Below are 16956 nucleotides of genomic sequence, written 5' to 3'. Positions count from 1 at the left end.
CAGGGTTATAATGATTCCAATGTGTTTTTGAGAACACAAAAAAAACACAAAAGAAGAAGAAGAACAACTACTACTAAACGATACGAATGCTTGTGGCGTACGCATATGTATACATCTAACGTATGAAGCGGTTTTTTTTTTCTGCCAGTGTTGAGGTGTTTAAATATATACATATATATATAAATTTCGTCTTGTTTTCTTCGTTGCATGCGCACACGTTAGAGGAATTGTAGATTATTCTGGTGCTAAACTGCAAAATATTGACCAAGCGGAAATGAACTATGATTATATATTTGTCTACGTGAATGGCGAGAAGATGAGTCTCCTTGAGGATGGGAGGCTCGCGTTGTACCAGCGCTTCCCCGCGGGTTCTGTGCTTTACGACCCTAGCGACCTGCCGCCCCGCGAGGTGCCTTTTTCCACGGATGCCGCGGAGTGCGGCGTGACGGCCTGTAAGTTGGTTCCCTACAGCCACTACGAGGTGTACCTCCCGGACCCCGCCACGGGTGACTTGCATGCGGTTACCGGCGAAAACGTCTGCGTCTACGTGACGAATCTTCCCCCAAACACAACTGCCGAGATGCTGGGACGCTACTTTGAGGCATTTGACATGGTTGCAGAGGCGGACGTCTTCACGACGCCGTCGGGCGCGTGCACGGGAAGAGGCTGGGTGGTTTTTCAGAACCCCTCAAAGCTGCTTTTGGTCCACCCCGTGCTGGAGTTTTTTCCGCGGGTGTTCATTTACACCTCCCTCAGCGACAAGATTCCTCCGCGGACGATACTTCAACACCCTTCTGCCGCAGGGATGCTGCACCCTCGCGCCGACATCGCCCCTGTCGCCGAAGCGACGCTCAGCCATACTCGCGGCGGCAACCATAGGACGGGGAATGGCAAGGCATCTGGCAACGTACCCAAGCCGCCAGCTGCACTAGCTGCGGCTGTGGTAAATGCAAGCGCCTACTATTTCGTTGCCTTTATTCGAAGGGATGACATTGCGAAATCCGTGGAGGAAGGCGTCTTCCGGACGAATCCAGAGAATCGACGGGCCTTTTACTCAACACTAGAGCGAGGAACTGTGATTATTATATTTGTGCTGCAGGAGTACCCGGCCATATTTGGCTATGCGTTGTTGCTTCCCAGTGGAAGCAACAACACAAGTGGCCCATCGGCTTGTCCCATAGAATGGATTAAACATCATGTGTTTCTGAAGGAGCAGGACATGAGAGGGATTCCAAGTATTCCAATTTCCAAAATGGGCGATGGTGTACCTTTGAAACCAGAGATAGGTGAAGGCATATGCCAATTAGCAGAGCAGCACCCATCCCTCCCCGCCGTGCCTGAACAATTGGGTCAACCACCGCCCAAAAACGGCCGGTTTTTGGGGCGGGGCGGCGGCGTTGTCGGTCTTGGTGGCAACAACGCGGAATTTGCTGGCTTTAACGCTGTAGGCGGCGGGGGCGTCGTTCGTCCAGTCGGCGATAGGGGACCATTACTGTCGGGCGTTGGCGTAACGTCGCCGCCCCAACCACTGGGAACACGTCCGCCCGCAAGAGGCGGTCATGCGATGAATGGCAGGATTCCCCCGCGACGACGCCCATACAGTGACCATCCCAACGCCTACTCAGGCCACAGCTTCCGCGGCGACACACCACCGCCGCGTAAGCTGTAGTTTCGCAAAAAGATTTTATTCGTGTGAGTAGCACTACAAGGTGGCTTGTTGGGCGGCCACACTCTCTATGATTGTTCTTGTTAAGCGCCAACAACAGCGGAGGGGGGAGGGAGGAAAGAAAAGGAAGGCCGCGAAAAAGAAAAGGAAATTGGAGTATAGGAATAAGCCCCAAGGTGCTTTTTGCGTCTTGTGTGTTTAGCTGGAGTAGAGGGAATGCGGCGATGGGTGACGTTTGCTTGGCTTGCCCATTTTTTTTTTGTTCCTCATACCTTTTCCGCGCTCCGCCCACTTCCGTGGCGAGGAGCAACGTGGTCTGCATTCCCTTTTTACTCCTTTAACCATTGAATTCTCACACAGTTTTGTGCATATATATCTATATAGATATGAAAATATATACCTATATATAGATGTAGTACATATGTTTATATACCTGTGTTATTTGTAAGGTTCTTTTTTTTCTGAGTGTTTTCTTGCTGCCGTGGCAGATGGAAAATATGAATGAGTTCTGGTTTTTCATTTTTGATTTGCGGACTTCTCTGCCTCCCCCCTTCTACCCTGCTTTTATTTTCCTCTTTTTTTTTTCTTGCCCCCTCACTCCTCTCGGTTCCTCGTGGAGGACTCGGCGGCGCGGATATATACCCTGCATTTGTTGAAGGCCTCTTTTTTTTTCTTTGTTTTGGGTTTCCCGGTCAGTTGCGTGGCATCCCGTTTCGTTGCTGTGCACACATGTGGGGCTCCAATTCGGCGGCGAGGGCGGAGGGGTCGACTTTGTCGCCTGAGGACGCGCGGTCGCATCGTGCGCACCCCGCCACCCGCGGCGGCGGCGAGTACCGCCACAGTTCTTCATCTGGCGACTTTAGCCACATCCTGAGTGCCGCCCACATCAACTTCAGCCATGCGAACCCCGAGGCATCCTCCAGCACCGCGACGGGGAAGATGCGGGGGCTGCCCTCGCCCGCTGTTGACTACTTCACACACGGCCTCAACGCGCCCAACGTGGGCTGCCCAAGTTGTGCGCAGTTTGATGACATTCGGGAGTCCTTAAAGAGTGTGGAGGCGTCGTACTTGGGGGAAATTGCTCAGCTGCGGCGAATGGTGGAACAGGCGGACGCGGAACGCGTGGACTCGGTAAATCGACTGGAGCAGACACTTTTGGATCTCGACCGCAGTAGGCAACTGAATCTATCCAGGGATTGCGAGATCCAGTTGCTGAGTGGCCAGCTGCGACAAGTGAAGGATGGGTCGCAACGCCTGGAGTACGAGTTGGCCTCCCTGCGCCAACTGTACATGAGTGACGTCGCGCTCTACCAACAAAGAGAGGTGGACTTTTTCCTGGAGAGTGAGCGGCGTGCCAGGGTGGCAGTCGCCCTCACAGAGGAGGGCTGGCGGTCTGCAGTTGAGGCAAGGTGCTCCAGTGCTGTCGAGGTGGGTCGGCGGCGGCGTTGCTCCCACCCATCGCAGAGCGTTGGGGCGCTGTGTTCGCCCCGTGTGAGTAATGGACTCTCTTCCATGCGTGACCGTCCTTCAACATCTTCAGCCCCCCCTCTCAAGCTCTCCATCACCCGCCACGTTGGGAAACATGGAGGTGGAGGAGGAGGAGGTTGGGGTAGCGGCATAACGCCTGGCGGAAAAGGGGGACTTTTGACGGAGCTGCGGCAGTCCAATAATACCTTGACTGAACTCAATAATAAACTGCAGCGCGAGCTGGGGGTGAAGGAGGATCAAATTGCCTTACTGCGGCAGCAGCTCCCTCTCCAAGCCGAAGGCCCGGCGCGGCCCCGTCAGCAAGGCGTTGATGAGGACAGTCTTGAGCGGGAAATGCAGGAGAAGATTGAGGAAATGTACCTGGACGAGATTTTCTTGGCACAAACGTGTGAGCGACACCGTTTGGAGGCGGAGGCGATGGAAGAACGCGTTCATTTGCTGCACTGGCTTCAGCAGCAGCTACATGGCGAGCCACCGCGAAAGCAACTTGTTGAGTCCGCTCAACGAACACCAGAAGAAGAGGAGCCACCAGAACCGCGCCTGAGGCGAAGGTTTGGTTATTATTTGGGTGGGGGTGCATCGATGTATGAAGTTCTTTGCAAGATGCTCGAGCAGCAGCAACGTGATATGCGCGTATTTCTTTTCGAAGAGGTGCCAGGGACGCTACAGGGCGCCCTCCGTGAACAACTCCCTGGGTTTAAACAATCTGTGGAGTCCCATTACTTGGGTGAGGGCGGACTACGCAGCAACCTCGGAAAAGTTGCACAAACGCCGCGACGGGACGAGCACGGCAATGTGCTGCCTGCCGCGAGGACAGATGAGAGCCGCGGAAAAAATGTTGTATATATTCAAGGCGTTCCGCAACAGTTTTGCGCGGCAAATCCACCGCAAGCAAGTGGTGGGCTCGCCTTCCTCTACGACGCTGTAAAAAAGATGTTGCGGTCGATGTCTCGCAACGCCAATGTCATGTGTGGCAAGCTGAACGATATTATTGTCTCGAATTCCGCGGTGGCCAGGCAGCTCACGTTGCTGACCATCCCATCTGCTCAGAGGCGCGCTGCTGCGTCCCCGAGTCGGAAGTGTTCGGCCACTGCGTCGCCGTCCGTGGCGGACACCAGATTCTTGGACGCAAGCACACAGACTTCTTCGGGTTCAAAGCAATTTCATTTTGAGCTCGATAACTTTGATGCCGCGCCTCCGCCTGGGAATGCGGCTGCCAATGCGCCGGTTGCCTCACCGATGCCGCCATCTCATGAGTGGGACGTCATGGACTCTGGCGATGAATCCATTCCTCCGCTGCCTCTTTCCTCCACTGAACGGAAGGCGCCTTACGATGTGGATGATTTCTGAGAAACGAGAGGGAGGGTGGGGGAAGGGTGGCACGCCCGCTTATGCCCCTTGTTCAGACTATTTATTACTATTAATTTTCTTGGCTGTTGCGGTTTCTCTCTTTCTTTCCTTCTCTTTTTATTTTATTTTATTTATTTTTTTTTGTGAATCCTTAGCATTGCATAGAGTGACGCCTTTTGCATCGAATTCCTTTTTGTGTGTCGCATAGATATGAAATCCAGCGAGATGTGCGGGATGGCAAGTGCATACCTTTTTTTTTTCTATTGTAGGGCCAACTTGATGCGTTTCGTTGAATGCGACGCGGAACATTTTTTTTTTGCACATTTCTATCGATTGCTGGATCTAGAGAAGAATACAGTGTTCCATTTATCTGTATTTATAATTTGTAATTTATCCATGTGCGTGCATTACAGCGTTTTTCTTTTAGCCTTTCTGTGTGCGTGTGTGTATTTGGCCAGAGTCTCTTTTCACCGTCTCCCTCATTTATTTTGTTGCACCATGCGGTATGACGCCTTGTATCCTTCGTTTCTCGTTTGTTCCTTTGCCAATGCATTTTTTCCTTCTTCCCGCCATAAACTTCCTTTTCGTTTGAAGAGGGAGGAAAAGAGTTGTTGTTGTTGTTGTTTTTTAATCTGGAGGGAAGGCGCGGACCGTGCGGCGATGCTTGTTGGCAGCAAGCGAGCGAGGGAGGAGGGCGACGACGCGTTGGCGGGGGAGGTTTCCGCTGCAATTCAGAGCATGGCGGCGGAGACGGAGGAGATTGTGGGCAGCGTGGGGAAGCTGAATGGCGCGGTGTTGGAGTCCCTGCTGCAGCGCTCCCGGCAGGTGGAGGATGCGCTGAGCGCCGCCGGTGGGTCTGTCGTGGGGCTGTGGAAGTTGGTCGTGCAGAGCCAGCGGGGCAGAGCCGCCAGCGCACTGAGCCACATCGCCGTCGCCGATGACGTACGTCGAAAGGGCCACTGCATTGCCGCGCTTCAGCGGCAGCTTCTGACCTCCGCCTCCCTGGCCGCGGAGGAGGTGTCGAGTGAGCTGCGGAGGGCCCAGGCAGCAACGGTCACCTTGTTCGCATCCCAGCTAGCGGGGGAACAGGAAACAAACGAGAAACTCGTTTTGCGCGTGCGAGAGTTCCTGCAGGACGCACTTGAGTCCATTCAGTCGCACTCTCGTCGCGCAACGGAGGCGGAGCTCGCACTGTTCAAGCAGGGCGTTTCCGTCGCCCGTCTCCAAAGCCTCCTTTCCTTCTACCAAAGGGCTGCGCTGCGCCACCACGAGGAGGTCATGGCGCTCATCAAAATTGTTCGCATCCTTGCCGCGAAGAGCAAAGACGTGGATCTCGCCGAAACGAAGCTGCGTCAGTCCAAGACCCACGTGAGGTTGTTGGAGAAGCGCCTGGAGCTTGCGGGAATCGTTCAGGCAATTGTGCCACCCAACTTTGTGCCTCCTCGTCAGGCCACGGAGCCACCGAATGAGGCGTTGCGACGGACCGCGCCCGAGTACTTCGCCCTTCGCCTTTTGGAGCATAAAGATGTGACCCTCTCAGAGCTCGTGGACTCCTGGCAGAAGCAGGAGGCACGCATCGTGGCGGCCGAAGAGAGGTATCGAAGCTTGAAGTTATCCGTGGAGTCGCTTCGGCGGGAGGCTCTGACGGTGCACCAGGGCTTCCTTGAAGAGAAGCGACGGCGGGAACTGGTGGAACAGCGCTTGGTTGATCTTGTGCGTGAGCGGATTCGTCCAAGCCGAAACGATGCTCTCGTGCAACAACTCACTCTTCTGCGAGCAGATCACACAAAGGCACTCGATGACTTGGCTCAAATGGCCACTTCGCTCAGTGTTACGCGGGAACAGTTGACTTTAGAACAGCAACGAAATATGTCACTTGAGGCGAAGGTGCAGCAGATGCAGGATGATTCGGCGAACGACGAGGTGGCGCACACCTTGGCTTCGCTTCGCCACTATTACGAGGGGGAACTTAACAGTTTAAGAAACGGACTGGTGGACGCCGACACACAGAGCGCTGTTGCAGCGGCGTGTGCGGAAATGCAGCAGAAGGCCTCGGAGACCGCACAGAGCGCATTGCTGGTGACCGAGCAGACCGTCATGGACATGTCTGCCACGCTACAACGTGTAGAAAGTCAGCTGTGCGTTGAACAACCACAGGGTGACAGTGCGGTGTCGGGGCGGGTCGTGCAAAATGCCGAGAAGGTACTGACACAGAGCGAGGCACAGTTAAACCAGGCAATGTCAGCCTTTGAAAGGGTGATGAAAGAGTCAGAGATTCGACAAGCGAAGGACATGTCAGTTTTTGAGCAACAGGTGAAGAGGTTACTGGAGTCGATGCAGTCACTCGTTCCCGCGGTGTCGCCTGGGGAGCCCGCCGCGGACCAGGACACGGCAACGGTGGTGCAGCGGCGAGAGGCCCAATCGATGATGCGAGGCGCAGTAGCACATGCGCTGCAATTTGTTTCTGATACTTTGGTCACAAACGAAATAGGCAAGCGAACTCTCCTGGACACGTCTATTTCGGATGCCCATCAGATCAGTCTGTTGCTGGAGAAGGTGCGGCAACTCACGGCGGAGCGCGATGCGGCCCTGGAGCGGCTGGCGCGGTGTGAGCGACTCATTGATCAGCACAGCCTGACCACCGTGGAACGAGTCTTGATGCACGAAGTATCCGTTGAAGAATCGATAGATGCCATGGAGGCGGCGGAGCAGATTGCCACCTTGCGCAGAGAGGTGTCTTCACTTGAGGCCACGCGTACTGCTGCCCTCGCTGAGGTGAAGGAGCTACGGAACGAATTGAAGGAGGACAGCCACGGGACGGAATCCGCCGTGGCGCGGCTCACACTGCTTGAACGTCATAACAATCGACTGATGAAAACCGTTGAGGAATGCTTGGCGCGTGAGGTGGTCCTTGTTGAGCAGGTACACCAACTCCAGCAGAATCTGCAAAACTGGGGCACCGTCGAGCCCCCGGTAGTGGCAGAAACGGGGGAGTCAAAGACTGCGGCGGAAACGGAGCGGTTTGTGCCGTTGCTGCAGCAACTAGAACAACTATCTGGGGGCATTGGCGAGATGAAGGAGCAGCTGTCGGAGGTACAAAGAGCCGTAATTTCTGCCTCCCGCGAAGCTGAGGACGGCGAGGAGGAGACGCAGCTCCTGCGCAGGGGCGTGCGGCAGGTGGCCGACGCGCTGCGGGAGGCACTCCAGCACGCGGAGTTGTTCCGCCACGCCCTCCCAGCGGAGGCAGCTGAAGCGGCACCGAGCGATGCTGAGCCTAATAGGGAAGAGGAGCTTGCGGAGCTGGAGCGACAGCTGGCAGAGGCTCGCAGCGCGCACGCCTCGGAACTGAGTGCGTGTGAGGAGGAGTTGTCCAGGCTCCGCGCCGAGCTCGAGACCCACAAGCAAATTGGGGAAACACTGAGGAACCATGAGAAGGACCTGCAGGAGCAGAAGGAGGACTTGCAACAGAAGGTCGGTAGGCTGTTGCAAATCAATAAGCAGCTTCTGGAGGAGGTGAAGTCCACGCGAACTGCTTCCACTACAAGCGCTGCCGAGGCGCCGTCGGCTTAACGAGGCATGTCGGCGGGTGAAAGGAAGGGGCCCTAGCAACAAGAAGAAGTGCCAAGGCGCCGAAATAAGCGAGGGAGCAGGGCGCAGTCTTGCAGTCTCTTGCGGGGTGGGGCTGGGTGAGGGGATGCTGCTGTTCTTCTTCCCCAACCCTGTGTGTTAGGCCTTCTCTGCTTCTCTTTGAATGCTGTGTGGTTTGCCAGAAGCTTCAATTCGGTTTCTCTTGTAAATATGAAGCGTTGCTGTTTTTCTTTTCGTCTTTTTTTCACCCCTCGCATTGTCGATAGTTGTCTTGGAAGGAGACGCTGCCCACCCATTCCCTTCGCACCCCCCGCGCCCATGAGCGACCGGAAGCCAAATGTGAAGTTCGCGGACATTAGCGAGGATATGCAGAATGACGCCCTGATCGTGGCGGCAAAAGCCATTAAGGAGCACCAGATGGAAAAGGACATTGCCGCTCACATAAAAAAGGAGTTTGATAAGCGCTACAACCCCACGTGGCAGTGTATAGCTGGTCGAAACTTTGCTGCCGATGTTGTGCACGAGAGTAAGCACTTTATTTACTTTTACGTTGGCCAGATTTCAATTCTGTTGTGGAAGACGGGCTGAGGTGCGGGTGTGCCGCACATGTAGAGGTTGCATCATTGGCACAATGATGTTGATGATTATTTTTTTTTCCCCCACTGACCGCCATAAACGGCGTTATGCGTGGTTTCTTCCCTATTCACCCCGGTTGTTTCTGCGATGATTTCAATGCTGAGCGTATTTTTGCCAGCGGCAGTAATGGTTTGTCTCTCATCTCCTGTTTTGTGGGGATTTCGTCTAGTTTTTCCCATGGGTGATGGTGCGTCAAGTGATGGCCACGCAACCCCGAGAAGTAGTTTGAGGGTTTAAATCTTCTGGCGGGTTTGAACCCGGCTGCTGGCGTTTCCAGCCTCCTGCACTTTGGCAACGTTCCGAAAAATGTGCGGGGAGGGAGAAATTGCCGCTGGTGATGCTTCTGACAGCCGCTCCTGCCCTGTTGACGCCCAACGTCTCCAAGTGCCGGTGTGCCACAGCCGCCGTCGCGGCTGCATCCTCGTCGCTTCTCATTGGTGATGTGCTGGTGATAGAAAATACTGCCGCCTCTTCTCGAGCGTCGCTTCGCCTGCCTCTCCTGCGGCGGTGGTGAACTACGGGTCATCGCTACGCGACAGTTGCGGTGTTTTTTTTTTCGTTTTGCTTTGCACCCCTTTCAGGCTTTTTAGTTTGTTTCTGCGCATTTGACGTGGGAGTTGTGTGTCTGCCCGCCCCACGCTTGTGCGCCGAAGCCAAAAAAAAAAGACAATAATAATGGAGAATAATGATACTGCTGCGGTTGTGCCTCAACGCTTTCCTTTTCCATTCCTCTCCCCACTTTTTTTTTCTTTTTGTCCTTTGCGGGATCGGAGGAGAGGCTGCTGGATGCTGGTGGCGGTGCGGGAGTATCGGCGGGAGGAGGTTCAGCGCATATGCGGGGCACCGGCGGAGGCACTGGTCTCGTACTACACGCTTCTCCGCAACAAGAATGAGGCAGTCATGGCGGATGTCACGGATGTCCGGGCGAGAAAAAACATGAATTTTGACTACTACGCGACCTCCGCCGGGGACCTCTTTGCGGAGGCTGTGATGCCCATCCTGCGTGCCCTCTTGCCCCCCGTTTCTGTGCCACAGGTGGCGGTTGTGGCGGACGGGGCGGAGACGACGCGCTTCCACGCCTTGCTTGACCCGGAAGAGGGACTTGTGCCACTCTGCTGGCGGGTGCTGACGGGGACGGTGGAGTTTGGAGACCTGCTCGAGGCAGTCTACCTCGCCGTTGTGGAACTGGACGACGGCAATCGCCTGCGGGACCTGACGCCCGGGGGCCCCGCGGAGGCGGAGCCGATCATCATAGAGGACGCTGACGACCACTTCACCGCCGTGGAAGACGCGTGCTACGTCGAGCTTCGGACAGAGGCCGATGTTGCGCGACTACTGCAACATGCGCGCCGGGTAGCGGTGCCGGAGCGGCATCAAGTTTTTAGCTTCATCCTCTCCTACACGGAGGCATCAGGGCTGCCGAACTCCACCATTCAGTTCGTCGCGCTGTCCGTGTCTGAAATGACGCGGGGCATGCGGTCGACGCGGCACTGCATCACCACGGCGGCGTCGCTTATAGAGAGCCGGTCTCCGTCCATGACGTTTTCAGGGACGAAACTCTCCTTTCTGCTTAAACCGGCTCTTTTTTGCCAACAACCGGGTTTGTGGATTTCTTGTTTTGCCCCAAATAGCGTCTCAGCGCTTCCACGGCGAGAAACTTTTAAGGAGGCCTTCTGCATTGCACACACACTCTCTCGTGTGTACAGCTCACGCGTTGGTCTGGGCCTCAGTGAGGCCTATCACCGCAGAAGCGGTAGGGACAGGCAGTATTCGCATGGAGTCGGTGAGGAGCAGGTGGAGATACAACCCCGCACGGAGGTCCCGAAGCCGAGCTCGTTGAGCTGCTTGGAGAAGCCGAGGGGGAGCTTGAAGGGAGCTGTCTCGTCAATATCGCGCCCGTCCGAATCTGGGTCACTGCTGTCCTCGCAGGCCGCGTCGCCGTTCGCGCCCAACGTGTCCCAGCCCCACGACGGGCACCATGTAAACGGTTCCTCCCATCGAATTGTTGAGGACGAGGTGTCCCCGGCCGTGGCGACGCGGGAGGTGCCAATGGGGCTTCTTGTCACACCCTCTGGGCAGAGAAGTAAACCACTCGACGAAAAGAAAACACTACCGGAAAAACGCGGGGAGCGCATAGACGGTGGTCGGCGGTCGTTGAGCCGTCCATCGCACGACCGGTGCAGTTCAGTGGAGAGGCATCCATACAACTGTAGTGCACGATATGAGTTAGAGACGTACAAGCGGGTGATGGAGCCGGCAATGGAGCAGCTGCGCAGAGACGCTCAGCACTACGTGACCTTGCTGAAGGACGCGAGGCGGCAGATTAGGCAGTTGAAGCGTGCCAACAGCGAGGAGAATGGGGTAGAACAGTTACGGGCCTCCCTCGTAGCAGCCAGGCGAGAGCGCGAGATGCTGGAGGCGGATTTCGCCAAACGTGAAGAGCTGTTGCAAGCAAGGGTGGATGAGCTTGAGTCTCGGTGCGAAGGCCTCTGCAGGGAGTCGCAGCAGCGGGAGTTGCATGCCGTACCCGGGCGAGAAAAGTTACGGCAAGCGAGTGTTGCAACCCAGACACGCAACACAGTGCCTCATTTTGCTTCACCACCGTCGTCGCCGTCGCCTGCGGCGGCACCAGCGGCGGCACCGTTGCCGCTGGAGGAGGGGTTAGTTGCGTCCCAGACTCTACAACAGGACTCTGCAGGAAACGATATACAGCGTGCATCGCAGTGGCTTGAAGTTATCAGTTATCATCAGCGGGAATTGGAGGATTATGCGGAGCGTGAACGTTCTTACCGCAGCCGCATCCTCCTTTTGGAACAGACGCTTGCCGAACGTGTGTCTGAGGCGGAAGAGGCAAAGAAAGAGTTAATGCGACGAGAACACGAACTCTCTCTAGAGGCAGTGAAGAGCCAACAACGAGAGCACGAGCGGAAAATGGAGCGAAGTTATTTGGAGGATGTGGAAGGTTTGCGTGCGGAAGTGGCTGAGGCGAATAGGGCCAGTTCAAAGGCGGAGCATCAGCTTGAAAAGTGTCTTCTTGAGTTGGAACAGGAGCGGAAGCAACGAGAGGCCTCAGAGGCGGCGCTGCGACGTCTGCAGGAGAAATCTGCTCAACATATGGAGAGTGGGGGGGCGAAGGAGATGGTGCAGATGCTGAAGGAGAGCTACGAGCGCCATGTTCAGCACCTTCAACGGGAAGTAGAGGAGCTGCGGGCATCGACCCGTCACGCGGCTGCAAATGAGGCGATTCCTCGAGAAAATGCCTCCACAACATCTACGCCTTTGCACCGGACACAAGGGCGTCCAGGTGGCGGTATGGTCTCTCCCACAGTTGAGGCGATGCACGATAAACCTGTGTTTTCCTCTAGGCATTCGCTGCGGGAGGAAACACGTACCACCAGCGCTGACCCTCCCACGCAGTTCCAATCCCAATCCATCTCTGTTCGAGGTGAAGTAAGAAAATTTGAGGACTTTATGAAGGAGGAGCCGTCATACACTTTCCGTTTGCCAAAGGCACTTGGCCGCACCCACTCTTCGTGACCGCGTGAAGGAAGCACGTGAAGAGGAGCCCTGGATGGATAGAGGGCACTCCACCAACTCTCTTGATGTCTCCCACTCCCCCCTCCCCCCTCACTACTTCAGCGTGTACTATATATATATATTACCGGAGTAACAGGCAGTGTGATACGCCCCCTGTGACGTGTTTTGTCCATACAGTTCTTTGAGAGCAACTTGTGAACCCTGCAGAGTGTCTGAGATCTTATTTTATCCCAACTCCTTATTGACTCTCTTTTGTGCTTTTACTTTCCTTCAATAATTTTTTTGCCATCGGCCCAGTAGTCATGAAGCGGCGTCGTTACGACAGCGACGACGACGACGATGACGGCGACCTGGACGGGCCGCTGCTTCCGTACGCGTTGGACGACAGAAATGAATTTCTGATGGCGATGGGCGTGGGCGGGCAGGAGCCCAGCGAGGCGAGTGCCAAGGGTTCAGAAGGAGAGAAGCATCTGCGGGGAGACTGCACAGAGAAGGAAGACCAAGAGACAATGCGGCGAGAAGAGCAGATAGAGTCCGCTTTGCCTTCTTCAACGCTCGCTGAACGATTGCAACACATGGCGCTTCGTGACGATCATGACATCCCGGAGCATTGGAGGGGCGTGCTCTCCGAGAACCTGCTGCAAGTCTACTTCACGACGCTGAGTTACGCAGAGACGAAGCGCACGGTGGATGATAAGCTGTTCTCTCAGTACACCCCTTACGATGTGAAGCGATACCCACCGCTTGGGCGTCCCTCTGAACGAGTGTGGGAGAATGCGTTTGGCATCAAGCCCGGTTGGCGCTGGGACGGTGTGGTTCGTGGTGTTGGAACGTTGTAATGCGTGTTCCCTCCAACTCTCTTCTGTTGTTGACCGCATGTGTGAGGCACTTGCCAGCCGTGTGAACCTGTTCCCTCCCGCAATGAGACTGTGTGTGGTGCCGGGGCGGGGGGATGTAAAGAATCATAAATCTTTCTTTCCCAGAGGTGGGAACATAAAATAAAATTAAAAAATGCAACCAAAAGACTTCTTTTTGTTTTGCCTTTTTTGTTGTTTCCTTTGGCTGCGGGGCGTAAGAGGTGATGGATGGTTTGAGGCCTAGCATTTACTCTCGCGAGGACGAGAGACGCATGTCGGAATTGCAGGGGCGGGTGAACTGTGGCGAGTCGCTTTCCGAGGAGGAGGCTCTTGAGCTGGCTCAGCTTAAGGGCCTCTACGACGATTTCATTCACGAGGGGGAGCGACGATTGCGGCTGCAGGGCGAACCAGCAGCGGACGGGGCCGCAGAGACTGACAGCCCGGGCGATATGCTTCTCACCCTGCAGGAGACCGTGACCTCCGCCGGGAAGGCGGCGTACTTTTGGGGATCGCTTGTGGCCACTCTTGTGCCAGGCTATTTTGGACGCAAGGTGGGCCTTACCTCGGGGTTTTTGCACTGGAATTTTATCACAGATCGGCTACTTCTCGGCGCTCTCCCCGTGGTTACGAAGCTTGGCAGCAGCGGCAACCACTTGGTGCAGATACGGGAACAGTTGGAGTCTCGAAACCAGAAACTAGGCCTCGTCATCGCATGCCTGGAGGAGGCGGAGGTGAATGGGTTTGGGGTCCAGATGATCAGTTTTGCCGATGAGTCGAGCTGGCATGCGTATGTTAGTCCCACCGTGCAGTATATTCGGCTGCCGATGCCCGACACCACCGCCAATATCTCTTTTGATAGTGTTTGGTTTGCTGTGCAGCAAATACACAAATGCATCGACGAACGAAACTGCGTAGTGTATCTGCATTGCAAGGCCGGAAAGGGGCGCAGCTGGATGGTGGCAATGTGCTATCTGACCTCCTACGGAGGGATGACGTTTGACGACGCGGAGCAATTGATTCGCCTCTCCCGGTCGCAAATAAACCCATCAGCGGCGCAGCGGGCTTTTGCGGCCAAGTTTGCTGCCCGCATACCGATGCAAAGAAAGTAAGGTGCGCGGTGGGTCGCGCCTGCGTTGTCCAACCGCGGCGACGTAGTGTTTGCCTGTATGCATCTATGTGTTGAATATATATATATATGTGAAAACAGAAAAGAACGCACACATGCGGAGAGAAGAAAAAAAAAACAAGCAACATATGATGTGATATTTTTCCATCATCACACTTTCGTCCGGAACGGGATGTGATGTTCTCCTTGAGTTGTGGTTTGTATTCTTTTGCAGTACAAACACGCGAAAAGTGAAAAACTTTGCGAAATTAAAAATGTCCATGGTGAACGAAAAGTATTTTGTGGCCTCAACGGAGGCCATTATCCTTGTTGTTGTTATTATTTGTGTGTTTACTTTGCTTCTTTTTTTTTTCTATGTGCCGTTGTTGTTGTGCTGGTGGCGGGCTCCATAGTTGTTGAGGTTGACACTGTCATTCCTGGCCCCTCCCGGCGTCTCTGGTGTGTGTGTCTCTCATTCTCTCATTGCGTGCGTGTGTGTGTGTGTGTCTCCTGGTTGCGTGCGATTCTGCTTTTCTGTTGCGCTTGTTCTCCGTGTTGCAGCTCATTTTCACCGGCGTCGATGAGCCTCTCTCTAGGGGAGACAAGCGATGCGATCGCCGCGCTCGCAGAGGGCTGCACTTTGGACGAGCTAGCGGAGCTCGCAGCGCGGTGTGAGTCACATTTGGCCAACGTTGAGGCGATCATGGACGCCACGGAAAATGCCCTGCGCACCTCTCAAGGACCCCGGCGTCTTGTTTTGTGGTTCTTCATCGATCGACTGGCAAAACAGCACGACATTTTTTTGGACGCGCTTCGGCCGCGCCTGCGAGGCCTTGCAGCGACGGCGGCCCCGGCGGCGGGAACGGCAGAGTGGGACGACTTCAAGGCACTTTTGAAGTCCTCCATTGCGGTGGTGTTCGGCGCCCCGCTGGTGTCACTGATTCTCCTGGAGATTGACCCCGACACGCAGAAGGAAACCGCCCGCACCGCCGCCGCCTCTGAGCGGAGCCAGGGTGTCCTCACACTGCACAGCAACGCCCTGCGGACCACCGGTGCTTTCTCGACGAAGTCTGTCAAAACGCAGCGACCGGCGGCGGTGAAGCACACACTGCAGGTAAAAACCATTGACAGCCAGATGGCAATGAACATGGCGAGCAGCTACGCCCCCGCCCGGCCACAGGAGATTGCGGTCCCGGAGATTCGCCCTGATGCTGACGCCCCGCACGGTTATGTGAAAGCACTGCCCTCGGATTACTTGAAAAGCTACGAGAATACTAGACGCAAGCGTCTCCGTGAGGTGATGGAGCGCAATCGCGAGGAAATGGATCGCCGCCAGGAAGATGAGCTGCTTCAACGGGTGCGGGGAACAGCCATTCAAAATGGAAAGATTCCTGACTATTCAGATGTGGTTATGCCGTTGGAGTTGCCTCGTGACGAGCATGGCGTGAAACGGGGATTTTTCCCACTTGGTGTGCGTTTTATTCGTGAGGCGATTCGAAGCTGTGGTGGGGCAGTGGAATTGGATGTGCTGGTAAGCCGTCTTTCAACGCTAGCGAGCAGAGAGACCGTGGCGGAGTTTGGAGACGTGCGTGAATTTCTACTCATTCACCGACCGACGTTTCGTGTAACTAATGAAAAGAGCCGCTGGATCGTTCGTCTCGCCGGGGACGAAACTAGTGATCCCACGTGGGAGTCGTTGCAGTGCCCGTTGTGCTCAAAAGTGATGCGTGGGCGCAACCTCGCACGTCACATGGGCTGCAGGCAGTGTGTTACAACCCAAATTGCCCTGGGACTTCATGGAGAGGTGCATGGCCCTATTTCTGAGCTCGCGTTTGTCGCCAAGTCCATCATTGACCGGGCAGGCACGTACGATGACTGGGATTTGGAGTGTTTTGCCGACTGCGTAGAGAGAGCTGCAAATTGTAGGCGTTTCAAACTTTCCTCGCAGGCGAAATTCGCCCCCATGCTGAAGGCACTGCGTGTTGTTCGCAACCGCTGGCTGACGCGGAAGGGGGTGGCGGATGTCGCGGACGCCGTTGTGGACCCCGGCGACACGGCTGTTGCGAATCTCTTTCGAGCCATTGGACGAAACGTGAACCGCCTGCCCATTCCTTGGCTGGAGATGGGCGACGTGGTCGACATGTGCCGCCGGTTTTCGGATTCGGTGTTGCCTCCCTTCAATCCCCCGCCGCGGCCCGCCGACCCCCGCATCAGCCTGCACAACGAGTACCCGGGATTCCTCCTCTGCGAGAGTGAGGTGGACGACGAGGACGACCCCAGCGACGATGAGGACGCATTCTCCGACGATGAGGCGCCCACCTTTGTCTTTGCGCCGCCGGTAGAATTGGCCGAAACACTTTTCACGGCAGGCTTTGAACGGGATACCAAGCGGCTGCAACATCGCATGCGTACCGCCCCGCCGCTGGTGCTACAACGTGTGCTGAGGGGAGATCGCTCCCAAACGCAGCGGGAGATGTATGCTGACGCACGAAATGCGGGCGGCCTCGCCGCGCCCTCCTAACGGCGAGGATGTCTTTACTGACAGGTGCGATTCTACGCCACGCAGGTGAAGCAGAAGCGGAAGAAAACAAAAAACAACAACAAATAAGGAGACGAAGGGGAGGGGGGAAGGGATAAATAGAGAGACCCAAGGAAGGAGCAGCACTGGGAGAGGGAGAGAGTCCTTTTTTTCCCAAAAGAATCGCACACACACAAACAGTTTTGTTTAC

The 16956-nt window shown here is 55.5% G+C and overlaps 9 protein-coding genes across 9 annotated transcripts, besides 5 other annotated features; 8 read left to right on the top strand and 1 right to left on the bottom strand.

The window, feature by feature from the left end:
* Positions 1-160: 160 nt before the first annotated feature.
* Positions 161-185: a microsatellite.
* Positions 186-274: 89 nt separating this feature from the next.
* On the top strand, positions 275-1669 carry Tco025E_03597 (uncharacterized protein; the record flags this gene model as incomplete). The annotated part of the gene is made up of 1 exon (XM_029370515.1): positions 275-1669. One exon carries the CDS (start codon positions 275-277, stop codon positions 1667-1669), a length of 1395 nt encoding a protein of 464 aa, XP_029229440.1.
* Positions 1670-2034: 365 nt separating this feature from the next.
* Positions 2035-2098: a microsatellite.
* A 297-nt stretch (positions 2099-2395) lies between these two features.
* On the top strand, positions 2396-4504 carry Tco025E_03596 (uncharacterized protein; the record flags this gene model as incomplete). Its single annotated transcript, XM_029370514.1, has 1 exon — positions 2396-4504. The coding sequence occupies one exon, from the start codon at positions 2396-2398 to the stop codon at positions 4502-4504; it is 2109 nt and encodes a 702-aa protein (XP_029229439.1).
* Positions 4505-4596: 92 nt separating this feature from the next.
* Positions 4597-4647: a sequence feature (A-rich).
* Positions 4648-5111: 464 nt separating this feature from the next.
* Positions 5112-5132: a microsatellite.
* Positions 5133-5164: 32 nt separating this feature from the next.
* Tco025E_03595 (uncharacterized protein) lies at positions 5165-8074 on the top strand (the record flags this gene model as incomplete). The annotated part of the gene is made up of 1 exon (XM_029370513.1): positions 5165-8074. The coding sequence occupies one exon, from the start codon at positions 5165-5167 to the stop codon at positions 8072-8074; it is 2910 nt and encodes a 969-aa protein (XP_029229438.1).
* A 228-nt stretch (positions 8075-8302) lies between these two features.
* Positions 8303-8680, top strand: Tco025E_03594 (dynein light chain; the record flags this gene model as incomplete). The annotated part of the gene is made up of 1 exon (XM_029370512.1): positions 8303-8680. One exon carries the CDS (start codon positions 8303-8305, stop codon positions 8678-8680), a length of 378 nt encoding a protein of 125 aa, XP_029229437.1.
* Positions 8681-8795: 115 nt separating this feature from the next.
* Positions 8796-9254, bottom strand: Tco025E_03593 (uncharacterized protein; the record flags this gene model as incomplete). Its single annotated transcript, XM_029370511.1, has 1 exon — positions 8796-9254. The coding sequence occupies one exon, from the start codon at positions 9252-9254 to the stop codon at positions 8796-8798; it is 459 nt and encodes a 152-aa protein (XP_029229436.1).
* Positions 9255-9514: 260 nt separating this feature from the next.
* Positions 9515-12265, top strand: Tco025E_03592 (uncharacterized protein; the record flags this gene model as incomplete). The annotated part of the gene is made up of 1 exon (XM_029370510.1): positions 9515-12265. One exon carries the CDS (start codon positions 9515-9517, stop codon positions 12263-12265), a length of 2751 nt encoding a protein of 916 aa, XP_029229435.1.
* Positions 12266-12567: 302 nt separating this feature from the next.
* Positions 12568-13104, top strand: Tco025E_03591 (uncharacterized protein; the record flags this gene model as incomplete). Its single annotated transcript, XM_029370509.1, has 1 exon — positions 12568-13104. One exon carries the CDS (start codon positions 12568-12570, stop codon positions 13102-13104), a length of 537 nt encoding a protein of 178 aa, XP_029229434.1.
* Positions 13105-13346: 242 nt separating this feature from the next.
* Positions 13347-14231, top strand: Tco025E_03590 (dual specificity phosphatase; the record flags this gene model as incomplete). Its single annotated transcript, XM_029370508.1, has 1 exon — positions 13347-14231. One exon carries the CDS (start codon positions 13347-13349, stop codon positions 14229-14231), a length of 885 nt encoding a protein of 294 aa, XP_029229433.1.
* A 480-nt stretch (positions 14232-14711) lies between these two features.
* Positions 14712-14734: a microsatellite.
* Positions 14735-14807: 73 nt separating this feature from the next.
* On the top strand, positions 14808-16748 carry Tco025E_03589 (uncharacterized protein; the record flags this gene model as incomplete). The annotated part of the gene is made up of 1 exon (XM_029370507.1): positions 14808-16748. One exon carries the CDS (start codon positions 14808-14810, stop codon positions 16746-16748), a length of 1941 nt encoding a protein of 646 aa, XP_029229432.1.
* Positions 16749-16956: the final 208 nt, after the last annotated feature.

This window comes from Trypanosoma conorhini (genome assembly GCF_003719485.1).
Source record: "Trypanosoma conorhini strain 025E chromosome Unknown Tco_14.4_contig_00166, whole genome shotgun sequence".
Classification (NCBI taxonomy): domain Eukaryota; phylum Euglenozoa; class Kinetoplastea; order Trypanosomatida; family Trypanosomatidae; genus Trypanosoma; species Trypanosoma conorhini.
Note: the sequence above shows the minus strand (reverse complement) of the source record. Positions and strands in the feature narration are given on the sequence as shown.